General features: G+C 40.2%; 2 protein-coding genes across 2 annotated transcripts; one reads left to right on the top strand and one right to left on the bottom strand.

The window, feature by feature from the left end:
- Positions 1–655: 655 nt before the first annotated feature.
- Positions 656–7377, top strand: LOC311060729 (DDB1- and CUL4-associated factor 7-like). Its single transcript, XM_084079033.1, has 7 exons — positions 656–1096; positions 2671–2829; positions 3492–3603; positions 3822–3940; positions 4573–4782; positions 4980–5097; positions 6548–7377. Exons 1-7 carry the CDS (start codon positions 959–961, stop codon positions 6718–6720), a joined length of 1029 nt encoding a protein of 342 aa, XP_083935159.1. The 5' UTR covers positions 656–958; the 3' UTR covers positions 6721–7377.
- An 881-nt stretch (positions 7378–8258) lies between these two features.
- Positions 8259–17596, bottom strand: kcnh6b (potassium voltage-gated channel, subfamily H (eag-related), member 6b; the record flags this gene model as incomplete). Its single annotated transcript, XM_084078232.1, has 11 exons — positions 8259–8468; positions 8566–8770; positions 9382–9559; positions 9951–10214; positions 10673–10778; positions 11214–11407; positions 11934–12186; positions 12307–12506; positions 12852–13251; positions 13553–13987; positions 17453–17596. The coding sequence occupies 11 exons, from the start codon at positions 17594–17596 to the stop codon at positions 8259–8261; spliced, it is 2589 nt and encodes an 862-aa protein (XP_083934358.1).
- Between the last annotated feature and the right edge of the window lie 499 nt (positions 17597–18095).

Raw genomic sequence — 18095 nt, 5'->3', positions numbered from 1 at the left:
AATGCCATATTATTTGAGTAGGCTACCATTAAAAATAAGAATGCAATAATCAATTTTGCATTTTCTATTTCACATAGGCCTACCTGTATATTGGTATTCTATAACCATATTAAATCTCAACGTAAAAGCTGTTTGGCATTACATTTTCAAACTCATACCCCCGTTGTACATTGGACAATATTTGAATTTGCATTTATATAATACCACGATCTATAGCAGAATAGCAGATCAACAAGCTCACAATGCATCACGATGCGATGCAATGTGAGCTTGTAGATCGGCTATTTTCAAATGGGCCAAATGTATATAGGGCTGAAGTGGGCAATGTATGTTTTGTAATAATAATCAAAATCTACAAAGTAACTAGTGACTAAAGTTTTCAAATAATTGTAGTGGAGTAAAAGTACAATATTTGTCTCTGAGATGTAATGGAGTATAAGTATCGAAGAAGTATAGAAAATTGGAAATACTCAATCCTAAAAAGTGTCCTTAAGTACAGTACTTGAGTGAATGTACTTAGTTACTTACACCACTGGTGGAATTACATTTTCATTTTAATACCTACAGCTGCATACTATACTGTCAATAGGGGGCGCTGTTTCAGTTCTTGCGTACACACGATGACGCTTTTCCGTCTATTTTCGTGCGCCGCCGCCATTGCTCCAGTGTGTGAATGTCTGTTAGCAGCTGTCTGCCGTGTATGCGATCATTCATTACCATGGATTCTTTGAACATTTAGCAAAACCTCCCGGACGGAATCTCCTCAGGAATAATCCTACTTTCGTACAAATGATACAGACGCGTATATAATCGGTCGCATTTGTGCATTTTCAGGTCATTGTTTAGGACGACCCGTCGCAGGGTCTCATTGTTTACCCCTGCTGGTGTGCTGGTGGTAAACCCTCGTAGTCAGTCAGCCACGCATACATATTAATACATTTATTACAGAGAGTTGAAGATGTCACTTCATGGTAAGCGCAAAGAGATCTACAAATACGAGGCGCCATGGACGGTGTATGCGATGAACTGGAGTGTCCGACCAGACAAGCGCTTCCGTCTCGCCCTCGGCAGCTTTGTGGAGGAGTACAACAACAAGGTAACGGTTACCTTGTAACGTTAACGAGACGAACATGGCATTACATGTAATGCAACTTCATTTATTATACTCCATCGCGTTGCGCTAAAATAAAGCACAGGGCTCACTAGCCTTGGATCAAGACTATCGTAGGTGTATTTTGTCGATTTTGACATTTTTACATATTCGATAGTCTTGGGATCTACCCACCCCCCGGAGCGTCCTGGACTTAAGTTTCACCAGTAAATCCCGTATTTCTCCGAACATGTACAGATGCAAAATATATAAGGTGCCTACCCGGTTGCTCCAAATATTAACTCGGCATTCGGAGTCTTTGTGCAATGTATTAGTCTATATTTTTCAATAGATGTGTGTTTTAATCCCGTCTGTGCCTGAACGCTTCCCCCCCCCCCCCTCGTTTACTTCCTGTTTACATTGTGTGTAATACCGGCGTTCACCAGATGCGCCCCGTCTCTACCACCCATTGAGGAATACAGGGAATTTCCGACACAGGCGGGATTAAAACGCATATTTATTGAAAAATACGGGCTAATACAGTGCACACGGGTTCCGTTACTCTGTATGTCGAGTTAACACCCGGGGCTACAGGTTCAGCACTTTATATGTTTTTTTATTTTTGTTAATGTACGGAGAAGTACGGGCTTTCCGCGCGGATGTCTAGTGACAATTGGAGGTGAAGCCCAAGACTATCAGAGATACGAAAGTAAAAGTCAAACTCGATAAAATACATCTACGATAGTCTTGATCCAAGGCTAAGGGCCTACAAGATTGTACTAGTTATTTTTTCTTTTCTTTTTGTTGGCAAGCGACACCGTCGCACTAATATACGGAGTGTAAATGATGCTTAACCACTCAAGCCAGACAGCTCTATTCTTACTAGTGAATCAGACCTGAGTTGCAACTGTTCTTGGACCAGTTTTCCCGTGTAGGCTACACCAAAAATAGCTCACGGTGAGCTTGTAGATTGTCTATTCTTGGATTATGTACTCATCATCAACATAACCTTTATTTATGATCGGAAATACAGTTGAGGGGCAGGCCCTAATTTTCAATGTAGCCGAGACAACAACACAGAACACAACACTCAACAGTCATTCACAGAAAGCAACATCAAATACATGAATCAGAAGACAGAAAACACAACAACAACAAAAACACAATTTTCAAAAAACAGGTACAAGCAAAAAAAAGAACATTGCCCTGTTGACCCAAAGAAGGATGTGCTGATTTTTAAGGACTTCTGGAGCTCATTCCAAGCAGATGGAGCACTGATAGAGAATGCTGCCAATCACCACAATATGGGTTCAAGGGGTTAATAATGCACAATCTGCGATGATCCATAACCCACAGGAGGATATTCAAGTCATAGACATTAAAATTAAATAAAATAAAGATCTGAATCTTGCTCTCATTTAATAAAAAAAACATATTTTTCTCAATGATCTACCTTCACCACTTTTTGTGGTTTTCAAAAATCGTCCAAAACAGGGGCCAGGGCATAAGTGCAGACACACACAACACCATACAAAATAAAGGCATTGATGACCCTTCATTGTTGTTGTATTCTGTCATAGGTTCAGATAGTGGGTTTGGAGGAGGAGAGCTCAGAGTTTCTCTGTCGGAACACATTTGACCACCCCTACCCGACCACAAAGATCATGTGGATTCCTGACACCAAAGGGGTTTATCCGGACCTGCTGGCCACCAGCGGAGACTACCTGCGTATCTGGAGGGTAAGCCTCATTTTGTACTTTGTTGTATAATTGACCATGTCGCTTGCTGAATAAAAACGGAAAAAGTTATTTTCAGTAAGCGACATACGACAAAGTGATTCATAAGTTGGGTTTAAGTAATCTGAATTCTGAAATCAATCATGTTGAAAATGTATTATTTACAAGCATATCTCTCTCTCTCCCTCTCTTGGGACATTATTTGGTCATTGTTGGAACAGTGTTTTTTGTTTTGATTGATTGAAGTTTTTTACACAAAATGCATGTACATGAACATAAATAATGTGTTTATATAAACGTAATTCTTGATTTATTCGATTAATCGGAAAAGTAACCAATATTCATTAATTAAAGAAGATAATAGATAGTTGCAGCTCTACTTCTCAGTTTACTTAGGAAATAATACCTTGCAATCAGTTCTCACCTTTTACGTTCAGCTACATGATAAGCAGAATAGCCCTGCAACTATTGATTTTTTTGCCTTTTTTTGTGTCTATAATGATATGCCCAAAATAAGGATCGATTATTATTAGTGATTTTCTGGGGGCCCTTGTGGATCTCTTATGGGCTCGGTTTTCATATTACTGCCTGGAAATATAAACGTGGTAGTATGATGTTCTCTGTTGGATGAACATAGAGGGTCATGTCTCTGTTTTTATTGGCAGGTGAGCGACTCAGAGACTCGTCTGGAGTGTCTACTGAACAACAACAAGAACTCAGACTTCTGTGCACCCCTGACGTCCTTTGACTGGAATGAGGTGGACCCAAATTTGTTAGGTGAGTTTACCACACAAACATCCTGTGTGTTTGTTCGTGCATGTGCGTGTGTGTACTCGACTCTACTCTTACCTGCACTGGAGCTATCCTGTGTTTCACTCTTACTGCTGTTACTGCTGTGACACTTTAATTTCCCCGCATGGATAGTAAAACACACAAACAGACACACACAAACCATTATAACATTGAGCAAGGACATGCTTTTTCCTTCCCTCTAGGTACATCCAGCATTGACACCACCTGTACCATCTGGGGACTGGAGACAGGACAGGTGTTGGGCAGAGTCAACCTGGTGTCTGGTCACGTGAAAACCCAGCTCATTGCCCATGACAAAGAGGTAAATCTTGTGGGTGGATGAACTGCAGCTTCATGTGTTGTATGAAAATATTCTTGATGGACACGTACCTATTTGTTTACCCCTGATTCAGTGTTCTTGGTTTGGAATCATTCTGCTGTATGTGTCATCATTGGGCAAAGAAAGGCTATGCAACCAATAAAAATGCAAATGCAACCAACAAACAAGGCTCAGGAAGCATGTAGCTGTAGGTCATGCAGTTTTTGGCCCGTTTCTAATAAATAAAATGTTATTTTAAGTAACACCAATCTGTGTGGTAGCTTTAAATAACAGCAGCTAACTTTGCAAATGTTATTAAGTTATCTTCATACATCATAAATACAAAATGTCTATTTGGTATGAAGATATTATGGGTTGAATGTATTACTTCATGTAATTCCTTATCATCCAATACATATTGGTTTAGCAACTATTTTATACTTTGCCGTATAACAAAGTTTCACAGCAAAAATAATTTATCTACTCGCTCACAATCTGTCGCATTGCTGTGCATTGTGAGCTTGTATATTAGCTATTTCTGGAAGAAAAGATTTGCCTATAATGACATGTCCAAAATGGGGATGCCAGGTTGAACGTGATTAATGGAACATGCCACCTCTGTGTCCATATCCCAGGTGTATGACATCGCTTTCAGCCGAGCTGGCGGGGGCAGGGATATGTTCGCTTCAGTGGGGGCTGATGGCTCAGTGCGCATGTTTGATCTCCGCCATCTTGAGCACAGCACCATCATCTATGAGGATCCCCAACACCACCCGTTGCTCCGACTGTGCTGGAACAAGCAGGACCCCAACTACCTGGCTACCATGGCTATGGATGGGATGGAGGTGAGCAATTTGGCACTTGTATTAGCCACTTAAGCGCTGTATACTTTGTTGACCGGGGTCGCATCTACCAAATCTCTTTGCCCGAAAATAGTGGATCTATAAGTTCACAACGTATCGCAACTATTTTTGCAGACTGTGACACACACACACACATAAAATAACAGTTTTGCGCATGTGGTATTTTGTTGACATACCAGGTGGTGATCTTGGATGTGCGTGTTCCCTGCACCCCCGTGGCCAGATTGAACAACCACAGAGCCTGTGTCAATGGCATTGCCTGGGCGCCCCACTCCTCCTGTCACATCTGCACCGCAGGTATGTTATTGAACTTGGGTTTTGATGCTCTGTCTCAGCTTGATAAGATATCAACATTATTTCTTGTTGTATTTAGGGCTGTTTTAATTGTTACATAATCACCTAATCGCAATTATTTGTAGTAATCTCAGAAATAAACAGCATGTGGTACAGTTTAACATTAAGGCTGAAAGGATAACACAAAACAGTACTGGGTACTGGGTGTCCATTGTGGTCCTATGTATTCAATTCATCAACATAGCATAACAAATGTACACAATAATGTCATCAACAAATACAAACACTATGTACAAAGGAGAAAAAGGAAAAAACGACGGCAGTGAATGACACTTCTGTTCGATGGGAATTTACATTTACCTCCCCTTGTGGTCTCCTGATACTTTTTCAGGCCAATTTGGAAAGAAGCCAGTGATTCACATATTTGAATATGCCTTAATACATTATTATTGCCCTCTATAACAAAAATAAAAATGTTACCTTAAATTTTGCCTTAAATATTTTATTTGTTTTATAAACCTTTACTCAAGAGGGGCAATGCCTGTCACAAGTTGATGATGTCATTTGTCCATGTGGTCTAGCCCTATGGAATTTATGGAATGCATGTGCAAAAAAAACATTTAAAATATTAACCTGTTTTTTATTTGCACAAGCATTCCATAAATTTCATAGGGCTAGACCACACAAGGCCAAATGACATCATCAACTTGTGACGGGCCTTGCCCCTATTGAGTGAAAGATGAAGTGTTTTTAATGTATTATAGCAAATAGTTTGGCTTATAAGCCAGGGATCCTTTTAATAGACCAGGGCATTATCATATCTGCCCTGTGCACGTTTTGTTTACAAAGCCTACATGTAAAACGGAAGTGTATATTAAAATGTTATATTTATGTTCCAATGGCCGGAGACGGTTTGGTTTTGTGACATCATGCATGTAGTGGCATGAGCTGCGGTTGCTGATTGGTATACTGAGGGCATACATACTTGCCATACATGCCATAAAAACAAAACAACACTTTATAATGGTAACATTTTTTAAGTAGACCTGTTTGTTTGGCTGTTAAGTATTGTTTCCTTTTTAGCTATTGAATGGATTACTTAGATCGACCCAAATGTGGGGGAAAAACATGAGCGGTGTCTTTTATGGGCACATTAATGGTAGCTATTCATTTCATGTTCCCTGCGCAAATCCCATGTGGTTACTGGTTACCTACTAAGTTTTTATCATATTTTTTGGTTAGAAACAGGGCTTATGTTTTTATTTTCACTGGTAAATTACTCTAATGGTGACACAGGTCCCTTTATCTGACACCAAACATCCTCACCTCAAATGAGTTTTGTAACACTATAGTGATAATAACGCATTGATTTTCAAATGCTCCCAACGTAATGCATGCATTGATTTTAGGGTACTGAACACTAACACATACCGTCCCTCCCCTTTCCCCCCAGCGGATGACCATCAGGCTCTGATCTGGGATATCCAGCAGATGCCACGGGCCATCGAGGACCCTATTCTGGCCTACACAGCCGAGGGAGAGATCAATAACGTCCAGTGGGCTTCCACCCAGCCTGACTGGATCGCTATCTGCTACAACAACTGTCTGGAGATCCTCCGGGTCTGAGTTTGGGTTTTCATACTCAAAAAGGATTGTAAAGACAGAGGGACAAGACATTGTACAACTGACAACGTGTTTTCTTTTTCTTTTCCAAGTTGATTTGGAAGCAGCCAATGTGACTCTTATGTCAGTGGAAACTCTGTTTACATTGAAGGACAGAAAAATGTTGAATCAGTGTGATGTATCAGCAGTGTCTGTATAATTCATGCTGGTATCTGCAATGTATGTAAGTGTTCTTAAAGCGCTTTTCAACTGTGTGAGAACTGAAGATAAAGATGACTTTTTTTTTGAGCGGGGAGAAATACCTCACTGCTTAACATTGTTTACTCCTCCTTGATACTATTATGTTCGGGACATTTCAGTACGTGTGCACTCCTGTGAGCGAAATCCATTTTGTACAGGCAAGGTCAATGAAGCACCACATAAAAGTGGAATAGGAGTGTTATTATAGCCAAAAGAACTTTCATGTACAGACACCTAATAATGTTCAATAGAATGATCCCCTAAGTGTTTAGCATGTTGTTTGATAGACAAATAGGCTTGCTAGCGAGATGGTTTTTTAATGTTCTATAGAATGCTTAGTTATTTATTTAACCTATACAACTCTCCCCTTCTATTACACTTTTTGACATTTTGAACATAAACAAAACTGGATTTAACAATTCTTGTCTTCAATTGTTTTATTTATTTTTTTACCACCTTTTATTGAGGCTATATGACACTGAATATCAATTGTGATATGAAAAAATACATTATTTGCAATACATTAATATGACCATATTATTACGGTCTACTATATATATACACACTTTAACTATATTAATAAAGGTTTAATTTGACTAAATTCTATTCTTAGCAACAACAATTCTATACAGAATAAACAACCCTTTATTCTATACAGTGTAGTAGTGTACACCATTATACAGAGGTTTTGTGTCAAGACAATTTTACATCAATTGTGTTTGTACACTGAGGTGACAGTCAAAACCACTGGTACGATGAAAGATCATTTTAGAACATCAGTGTCGGTCTCTCCAATATAGATAATTTAGTCTGTGAATATGTAAACATTTTATCAACCAAAGATCGAAGTTAAGGTACAAACCAACGTTTCTACGGATTTACTGCAATTGTTGTTAGAAAAGTATCCTGTGACAAGGATCCTACGGGCTCAATAACATGCCTCCTTGGTTTTCAAATGATTTGTTGGGTGAATGCCTACCAGATATACTTGATGCTAGTTTTGGTATCCAGATGTATATTGGTTTCTTGTTCACAGATGCTAAGCATGTTATTTAGACATATGCTAGGTTGATCTACTTGCTATCCTAGTTACTTTGCAGTACTTTAGCACCTTCCTTGGCACTCTACTTGACCACTTACCCTGTTGGTTGACTAGGTTGCTCTATAAAAATAAGATTTTCAGCTGAGAAACATGACATCACATGACTGTTGGTTGAAAATACATTTCAGCAAGTGTTCTGTCTGTACGATAAAGTTCAAAACCAAACAAGCCTTTCTAAAACTCTTTGACTGAAGGTTCCTCAGGTAACTGGCAGCACAGGGTCGGAGAGATGTTTCTGAATCTCAGCTAGTCCTGGGGAGACGTCCAGGTTTCCTGGAAGTGAGGGGGAGCGCAGACTGCCACTTAGTCCAGGGGTCTCCAGGGAGGGCCCGGCTGACAGCCTGGGCTCCGGCTGTGCATGTGGTTCTGTGAAGGGCACGGACACGTGGATGCCAGGCTGGGTTGAGCTCTGGGAAGACAGAATTACAAATGAATGGGCAGGTTTAGGTTGCAGGGCTTAATTAATTCTTCCTCATGACCATTATGTTTCAAAATATGGCACATACCTGTATTGTTGGGCGCCTGTCCAATGGTGGGGGGGGGCGGGGGTACATGGTGTGTAACACAGATGTCCCAGTCCCGTACAAGCCAGGTGCGTCTGTAGGAAGGGTGCTAGATGATACGGTGCTATAAGCAGGAGGGACGGGGGCAATCTGTCTCTGGAGCAGTTGGAGAATAACGTTGATGTCAGCCGCCATGCGGGTCTCCAGTCTGGATAATTGAGTGAGAAAGAGAAGGACAATGAAGCAATACTGTAATATAAAAAAAAATAAAAAGCCCAAATAGCAGATCTACAAGCTCACAGCGACATGTGATGCCATGTGACCTTTCAGATTGGCTATTTTATAGCTATTTTTGACAATTTTAGACAATTTGGGAAATAAAAGAAGGCTTAAGTGATTAAAAACACTTACACAGTTCAAAACAATTATGCCATATCATGATAATACAATATGCTAATACGATATCCCAGACAATATCTAGTCTCATATCAATATAATATTGTTATATTGTCATATTATCAGCCAAAAAGTTATCCCAAGAACTTTGAGTTGTGGATTAATTCACTGTTGCCAAGAAGTATGTTAAATCAGTTGATTTGTCTGTTTTACAATTAATTTGCCTGGGGGGGAACATTATTCATCTATTTTGTCTAAAAAGGGACATCTATATCATCACCCTTACTGATGACTAAATTGACACTCATGCTTTGCTTTTATATTATTACAAAGTTAGTAAGGGACAGCTGTACACAGTAAAATCCACCCAGAGTGTTCATTTAACTTACGGGTCCATTGTTACTCTCTCAAGGTTGTACTCACCTGTTGAGCTGTGACTGCAGCACTTCTAGTCTAGACTCCAATTCCCTAGGTCTCTCCTCTGTGAAAGGAGGTGGGTGAGAAGAGGAACGCCAAACAGAAGAGGAACGCCATGTGTGACTAGTAGTCGTCGAAAACTGTGGTGAGCGGTCTGTCCAGTAGCACACATTGCGTGATGATGCTGAAAATGACAGAAAATGTCCAGATAAGGAATCGGACCAAAAACATGACCATTTAAATATGATTGATTGTGCTCTGGAAGCTCATAATGCCTATTACTTTACACTACAGTATGCCATGGATCAGTGGTTTTCAAACTTGTGGCCAAAGCACACCAGTGAACAAGTCAAAACCTCAAGGAAAACTTGTAGTCATAGCAAAAATAGTAGATCTGCAAGCTAGCTCATAACGCATCGCATTGTGACACATTACGCGCTTGTAGATTATATTTTTGAAAACTTGTAGTATGCCAGGTTGAAAGTGGTTAAAATATGTAGTTTTTTAGGGTATAGAATTTGCCTCTGTCTTGGGAAATGAGTGTGCACAAAGTACTGACATAGTAAATAACTAACCTTTATGGCCCCGGTCTAGTGCTGGGTCCCTACCCACTGAGGCACCACCAGGGGGCAGCAGTCGCACCACAGAGGGAGAGTGGTCTCGCCTGTCATCCTCTGGAGGGAGGTCCACTTTGGCCCCATGGGGTTTGCTCAGGTCTTCACTGGACTGGGAGCATGGCGAGCCACAGCTGCACTGGTCATCGCAGCTGGCATGGGGGGCCGAATGATGATGATGAGGGCAGGACTGATGAGGGTACGATTCATCTCGGTCCATTCCATCTTTACACAATGAAAAGAAAATGTCATTTAGAAAAGAAGAATTCATCTATTTGCTTTACCAAGCTATATTATCAAGCTCTTCTTTGGATCTACCTCCAGTTTAAATTTTTCTTCAAGATTGATGCTAATGTTATATTCCTAATATGCTTGTTTTCCAAGTTATGTACCGCATATCGGTATACTCAAGTGCCAGCTGACCTATTTACAACCACGTCTCTCCCTGAAAGTAACAGATTTTCAGTTGTTTTCCAGTTAAATAGTTTATTTTCAGGGAACAATACTCAAGCAAAAAAGATGAACGGGTGCATATCTGCCCATTTGCTGCCCATGAGTTTCAGATGTCACTTTCACCACTATGACAAACACAATTAAAAAGTTAAACCTTTTTTTCTTTCTTTTTGTATAATTGGCCATGTCACTATTTCCCTGCATAACATCATATTGATTTTCAAATTTACCAGGTCTGATTCGACAGTCCAAGGAATGTCCTCTGTGTCTTGTCTTGCGGTGAAAACCACAATCGTCACCAGAATCATCAGGTATTATTGGTGGAACTTGATCGGCCTGGTGAAAACAAATGAAATTGTTAAATGTGAATTGGTCTGAATGATACCAGCAGTGCCATTATGTAATGGACTTCAACATTTAAAAGTTTAGGTGTACATGAAAATCCTCTGTATTGAGTATTGATACTTGAGTTTACCAAATAATTTAAATGTTTTAGCATGGTTAACGCCATTTATTAAAAGCCACACAGTACACTATCTGCTCCTAGCAAAAAAACAGTTCATCATCTCACACCTATTGTTGGTTTGAAGCAGAAATGCAAAAATGTTATTGCTCAACTATCTAAATAATTAAGTTGTTGAAAAAGGTCTTATTAATGTTAACCAAGCATCAGATTCTCCATTTTATATCTAGAAACACCAGATTTTCTCAGGTTCATCAAAGATTATAATCAGATCTAATTCATATAGTAGCCCAATGCTGACACATTACATCTCTAAGGTCATAGGTGATCTCCAGGTTCCTCCAGAAGTTGTCTGCAAAGTTGGGGTAGATATCTAGGACCTCCAGAAGATCGTCCCTCAGGATGCGGTGTAAGTCACAGTATGTAATGGCCTTGACATCCGAGTTGGACTTCCCTGGCTCTTCAAACAGGTGGATAGGCTCCCCAATGGTGTCATGCTTTTCTGCAACAGAAAGACATGTTCTCTGGGGCTTGTATTGTAAGAATACATTATTATTGAACAGGGGTTCCTTTTCCATTTGTCTATTAGCAAAATAACTCAAGAACAGATGATTTGTATGTAAAAGAAATATTGGAATGATCAGTAGGCTTCCCCCGAAGATATGCTTAACGTTTGGGCTGGAAAGGTCAAATGTAAAGGTCAGAAGCAAGGTCAAAGACAAACTTGTCAGTGGATGGGTGGCTTTTTATTAAAGCAGTTGGGGATGTAGGGTTCCCCAAATAGATGATTAATTTGGGGGTTAAACGGGTAAAGGTCAAGGTCACATAGGTCACAAGGTCAAAATGACATAATCAGTCATGATGTCACTTACTCCGATCTAGAACTTTGTAAGTTGCTCTGCTTAATGCCTAAATTGTAATCTAAGGTGGAAATGGCATATCTTGACCCCCGCATAGCATTCTTATAGCATTTCTGTTATATTTTATATACATATTATGATAGCCTATGTGTTCATTAACTCCTTTACCCAATATGGCCACCACCACATCATCCCTGATGATCTGGATGGTGCCCCGAGAAATGAATAACAGAGAGTCCAGGATGTCTCCGTAGTGGATCAGAGTATCTCCCGGTGGAGCATGGACAGTCTTGAACCTCATAGCCAAGGCACGCAGACACGCTTGACTGCCGCCGCGAAAGGCCTTGCAGTTCTGTAGCAGCGATCGGTTCAAGTGCAAAGAGATGTCCGCCTGCAAACACTCTGGAAATCCCTTCAGAACCTACACATGAGAGTCATCGGAGACAACAATGATACCATTGATATATATGGGAGCATCATATAGGAAAATACGCTTCTGCAGTTGTCTAATTCACAGCTTACTTACAGGATTCATACTTACAGCATTCATGTCAATGCCATTAGTGTAGGACCATGCATGTTGGAAGTACTCTAACAGCCGTTGGCGAAGGCCAATTGGAATCTGGTGGAAGCGGATGAATTCCTTGACACGCAACATCTGCGTGTGGTATCGGGTCGTACCGGAGTACAGCCGCTGGATAATGGCTGACACATTCCCAAATATGCTGGCATACATGAGAGCTGAGACAAAATCAACAATGAGGATGTCAGTGATTAGGCCTACATGGATTTGAGACCTAGGGTAACACCTCCCTTCCTAACTAATCTACAAGCTCACAGCACACTGCGTTGTGAGTTTGTAGATCGGCTACATTTTGAAAGCATAAAACCAAATAGGGCTTAAATGTGGTTTTAATTTGTACTCCATCGCATGACGATAATAACTGATTTTCAAGCTAATCAGTTATTTTCAACAAACAACCCTGTCATACTATGGCGTATCAATCAGGCTTGAAAAGGAGGTAATGAAAAGAAATGGTGATGCAAATGATCTGGGAATGATACGCAAAAAAAGTGCCGACTCACAGCCAATGACCATGACACAGATGGAGAAGAGCTTCTCAGAGTTGGTGTTTGGAGAGACATTACCAAACCCCACACTGGTCAGACTGCTGAAGGTGAAGTACAGAGCTGTGACGTACTTGTCTTTGATTGATGGACCAGAGCTGGAGTCACTGTCATTGTAGGCCTTGCCTAGTTGTTCAGCCAGGTTATCAAGCCAACCAGTGCCAATCTCAGTGTAAGGCCTCTCCACAAAACCAATAGCATACCAGATGCAGGCTAGCCAATGAGCGATGAGCACAAATGTGCACATGAGCAGGAAGAGGACGGCAGCCCCATATTCAGAATAGCGGTCCAGCTTTCTCGCCACGCGGACCAGTCGCAGCAGTCGAGCTGTTTTCAGCAGGCCAATCAGGGTCGCCATCTTTGTCCAGTGAGAGAGGAAGATGAGATTAGAACAATTATTGTACTTTTTCTTTTTTACAGAATGGAAGTGACATAAACATTGTTGACACAAGTTTCTGAATTCTGCATATAAAGGGTTTATTTTTGCCAGAGTCAATAATTTGTTCTGACAAAATATTAGAATGAAACCTGATTTCCACTTGAAAATCTTGCAACATAGGATACAAATATAAAATCAAACAATTCACATAGGAGGAGGATCTATATGTGGTGTATTTTGTATTTTTTTTAAATTATTATTATTATTATTAGTCACTTACATCATCATTCCCAGTTCTGAATATGAACAGGTCAAAGGGGATTGTTGCGAGGAGATCAATTGGAAACCAGCCTTTGATGTAGTGCTTGGCTATCCGGCTGGACTGCGTGACCACCTCATCGTTATGGTTCACGTAGGTGGTGCGGAAGTTGATGACTATATCCACAATGAACAGCACGTCCACCAGCATGTCCGCCATACTTAACGGGTCACAGGTGTGGCCGCAACTCTCCTCGACTTTCTTTTGCACATTCAAGTGTTCATCCAAATGGAAAGCGGCCGAGTATGGTGTGAATACAGCCGTGTACAGGACCAGGAGCAGGATGATCCAATCCCAGAACGCCTTGAAGGGGCTGTAGTGAAGCAAGATGAACCATGTTGTCTCTGGAACCTGCAGTTTGTATTCTGGCAGCACATCTGACTCCAAGGAAAGGACCTGTAGCCACAAAGGTATTGTGATCCTGTGTTAGTTTTGTTTATTATTTAGGTTAACTGAATAATCGTATGTAATACTTTAAACATCTACTCCTTGTGTCACTTTTTTGGTTATGTCACCTTGGACTTTAATGCTGGCCTCTCGCACCTGACTTTAACTTTGGTAAGCCTCGAGTTTAGAGTGCAAACCTTTCTACCTTACTGTTGTTTAATTACAAATGTTTAGTTAAATTGTATTTAAACCAAACCAAAACAGTTTTTCATAGGGACTATATGACAGAATCATTTGAAATGGAGATTCATGGAGGGATGGACTAATGAAAGTCAATGTGGGGGGTTTGTGACATGGACAATTTTTGAAAGCTCCTGGTCCCTACTATGGATCTATCAGATGCATGTAGCTGAAAAACAATTTGTCCCTCCACTTACATAAATAGATTTATTGTATGGACTTAGTTTTTACACACACGCACACGCACGCACGCACGCACGCACGCACGCACGCACGCACGCACGCACGCACGCACGCACGCACACACACACACACACACACACACACACACACACACACACACACACACACACACACACACACACACACACACACCTGTGTATATCACAATTGTGCAAAGTGCAGTCTCTTGCAGCATGCAACTTTCAAAGAAAACACTCACTTCAAAGAACAAGCAATAACCATTTCAAACCACTAAATCAGCACAAAAACATGCTAACCCTCTCTGAAGTTATGTCAACTCACAGACCTTTCTCGCAGATGTGCTTCCCTGACCATTGTTATGGTGGAGGCTACATGGTCGGGCTTTGTGACATACAGCAGTTCCGTCAGTAGAATCCTTGGTCATCCTGTCTTTTATGACTCTCAACGGATGCAAGACTTGGGTGACCATTTCTTCTAACAACTGCGTCCATCATGTCCAGGTAGTATCATAGTACAAAAAAGTACTAACAGCATCTCTGCTGCTATGGAGAGCGAGGGCATAGACTGTATGCGATAGCTGGCTGGATTGTTCTAATGAATGAAAGCACTAATGAATCAGGGCATCCTGATCCTGATCACATAACAGTGTCATTTCCTGGCTGAGTCCTCATGCTCTGGACCGTTCAATAGAACAATTGAAGCCCTGACTCCCTAGAGCCCTTGCACCTCACACCAACTACGCTAAAAAACAGAAAAGGGAAGATAGATAGATAGATAGATAGATAGATAGATAGATAGATAGATAGATAGATAGATAGATAGATAGATAGATAGATAGATAGATAGATAGATAGATAGATAGATAGATAGATAGATAGATAGATAGATAGATAGATAGGTAGGTAGATAGATAGATAGGTAGATAGATAGCTACAGTAGATAGATAGATAGATAGATAGATAGATAGATAGATAGATAGATAGATAGATAGATAGATAGATAGATAGATAGATAGATAGATAGATAGATAGATAGATAGATAGATAGATAGATAGATAGATAGATAGATCTGGACAGAAAAAACAGGGATCATCGCTTGGCCTCAAAAGTCTCACCAAGGTCACTACCACTGCCATTCCCTTGCGCTTGTCTCATACTTTCACACATTGTCACACAGTCAGCGATGCACAATGGCTTGCCCCAGGGCCCCAGCTATAACATCAGCAGGTTCAATGTGAACCGCAGCTTATAGCCACTCTCCACACGCAAGAGGAACACAGTCCCCACACCAGACCACAGACTAATCTTTCCACTAGTGGTTTAACCACATTGTCTTCCACGTGCACGCTGTGGTTGCTGAGCTCTTTTTTTTACAAAACGTTATCAGCTAAAATAGCTGATCTACAAGCTTACAAAATGTCGCAATGTGATGTGTTGTGAGCTTGTAGATTGTCTATTTTGACCATGCAACACCATCATACGACAAAGTATTGAATAGGGCTATGGTTCATTTCTAGTAGACGTCCAAGTGTGATTACATCACAGTAATGGTTTGTGTATAGTGTGCTATTTCTTTGTTAACCCTATGTCACCAAACGTATCATATATGATACACACATTACACAGATTTTTTTAATAAATCAGTGTAATCTATACTTGGACCAAGAACCTGTTGTATCATATCTGACACATCCCCACTTCCCCCTGGACCATACCATTTGCACTGCAGGTGCAGAGCCTCAGGTGGTCTGACCCAAAATGGCTGCCATCAACTAAACAGGAGAGGTTGATGCACTACTAACAAACAATTATTTTTTAAGCAGTTCTGGTAAGTTTTCCTAGTATATCTTTAATAATATTTTGAAATAAGTGTTGGATAACTTGAATGCACTTATGAGCTCTCAAAATGTAGCATTTGAGTTTGTTTTTTATGATGTCAAAAGTGTTTGTATCATATTTGATACTACAGGTCTATTAGTCCTTTACGATTTGTATCTGATACTACAGGTCTAAAAGACCTTACCTTATTTTTTTTTGGGTAATGTTAAAACCGACTTGAAATACCCCTTGTAATACCCCTTGTATCAAATATGATACAACAAATAAATTATACAAAGGAATGTTAAAAAAAATTCAACAAAATCAAAAATGTTTTAAGACCCAATAAAGTGTCCCTTTTCAAATTTTTTGAATTTTCTGACCTTTCCTTCATAGTTCATATTCTACAGGGTTAAAATAAGTGTTAAACAGCTCTATATTCCCATAGTAATCATTGCTATTATAGCAATCAGGAGAGATAACTAATAAAGGATACAGGATAAACAAGTGAAATTGGAAGTGAAGAAACAGGAAATTACACAATTAGGAAAATTATTAAATGTAAGCTGGTAATTGGATGATATTGGTGAACCATCTAAAAATGCATTTTCCGTTCATTAAAGAGCTGGAGACCTAACAACCACTATCAGAATATAGAGCTGTCCCCCCCCCCACAAAACAAAAAAACGGTTTAGTTTTTACCCCAAAATATCACATATACAGCAGAGAACCTCACAAAGAGCATATTGTGATACAGTTCCAATTTTGTCTGCTCATTTATTTGTTTCATCACTTCCAGTTTCACTTATATAGGGCTATATAACACTTGTTATGAATGTACGGTATATTATGTAAATCTTGAATAGAAATCTGTCCAACTCTGCTGTCATTCCTTTCAAATTAGATGTTTTGTTCAAATGAGAAGTTTTGTTCTTGAATGTGCAACAAAGTGGCACGTTACCTATAGCAGCCAAAGTTTTAGCATTAATGATAACTACCGGTATCTAAAATAAAACATTTTTAAAAAAGCAGAGTGATGATGGGCCGTTGAGGTATTTAGCGAAGAGCGAAAAGAAGAGTGAATTGGGGAACTCCGGTCAACCAAGGGTTTACGTGGTTAAATATTGATAAATTCCACACCTCCCATATACAAACCACTGAGACACACAGTTAGAGTATAGAGACTGAGGCCAGATGTTCTTGGCCCCGTACCTGAGTGACCTTCTCTGTGACGTTGTGCGTGCGGTCCTTCACCTTGGAAGGGCTGAGCAGCTCCACCAGTGGAGTAGGTGGGGACAGGTGCTCAGTGCCCCTACTGGCTGGTCCCCCACTCGTCATGAGGTCCGAGTCAGACATGGAGCTGTACTGGTCTACAAGTGCAGTGACAAGAGGTTAGAGGGGTAGGCAACCTTAGGCAGTAGGCACGGGTGCCGACTTTTGGCACAGGGGAGGGTGATCACTGGCATAAGTGTGAGAGAGAGAGAGTATAACATGTATTTTTTAAATGTAGTCAATTCCCTTACATCTGTATGCAAATGACATCCTGCACACAATTCTGCATTCATTCAAACTCTGAACTCTGACTGGGGAGGGAGTTTGGGAGATAGGTGGGTTATTGCTCTGTTGAGTGACTGAGTCTAATGATCATTACATCCTGATGTGAAACAAAATCTTTCAAAAGAAGAAGAAAATATGTATATGGACAATCAAGATATGTTGGAAATATTTTATTTTTATGTGTATAAATAATTATATTAAACTTAATGTTCATATGGCATACTGACTATCAAGAAAATAAAAACATGGCACTTCATGTCAAAAAGGTTGCCGACCCCCATGGGTTAGACTTTCACAA

Source organism: Gymnoscopelus microlampas, assembly GCF_963454915.1.
Source record: "Gymnoscopelus microlampas genome assembly, chromosome: 14".
NCBI classification, from domain to species: Eukaryota; Metazoa; Chordata; class Actinopteri; order Myctophiformes; family Myctophidae; genus Gymnoscopelus; species Gymnoscopelus microlampas.
This window is presented reverse-complemented; position numbering and strand designations above follow the sequence as displayed.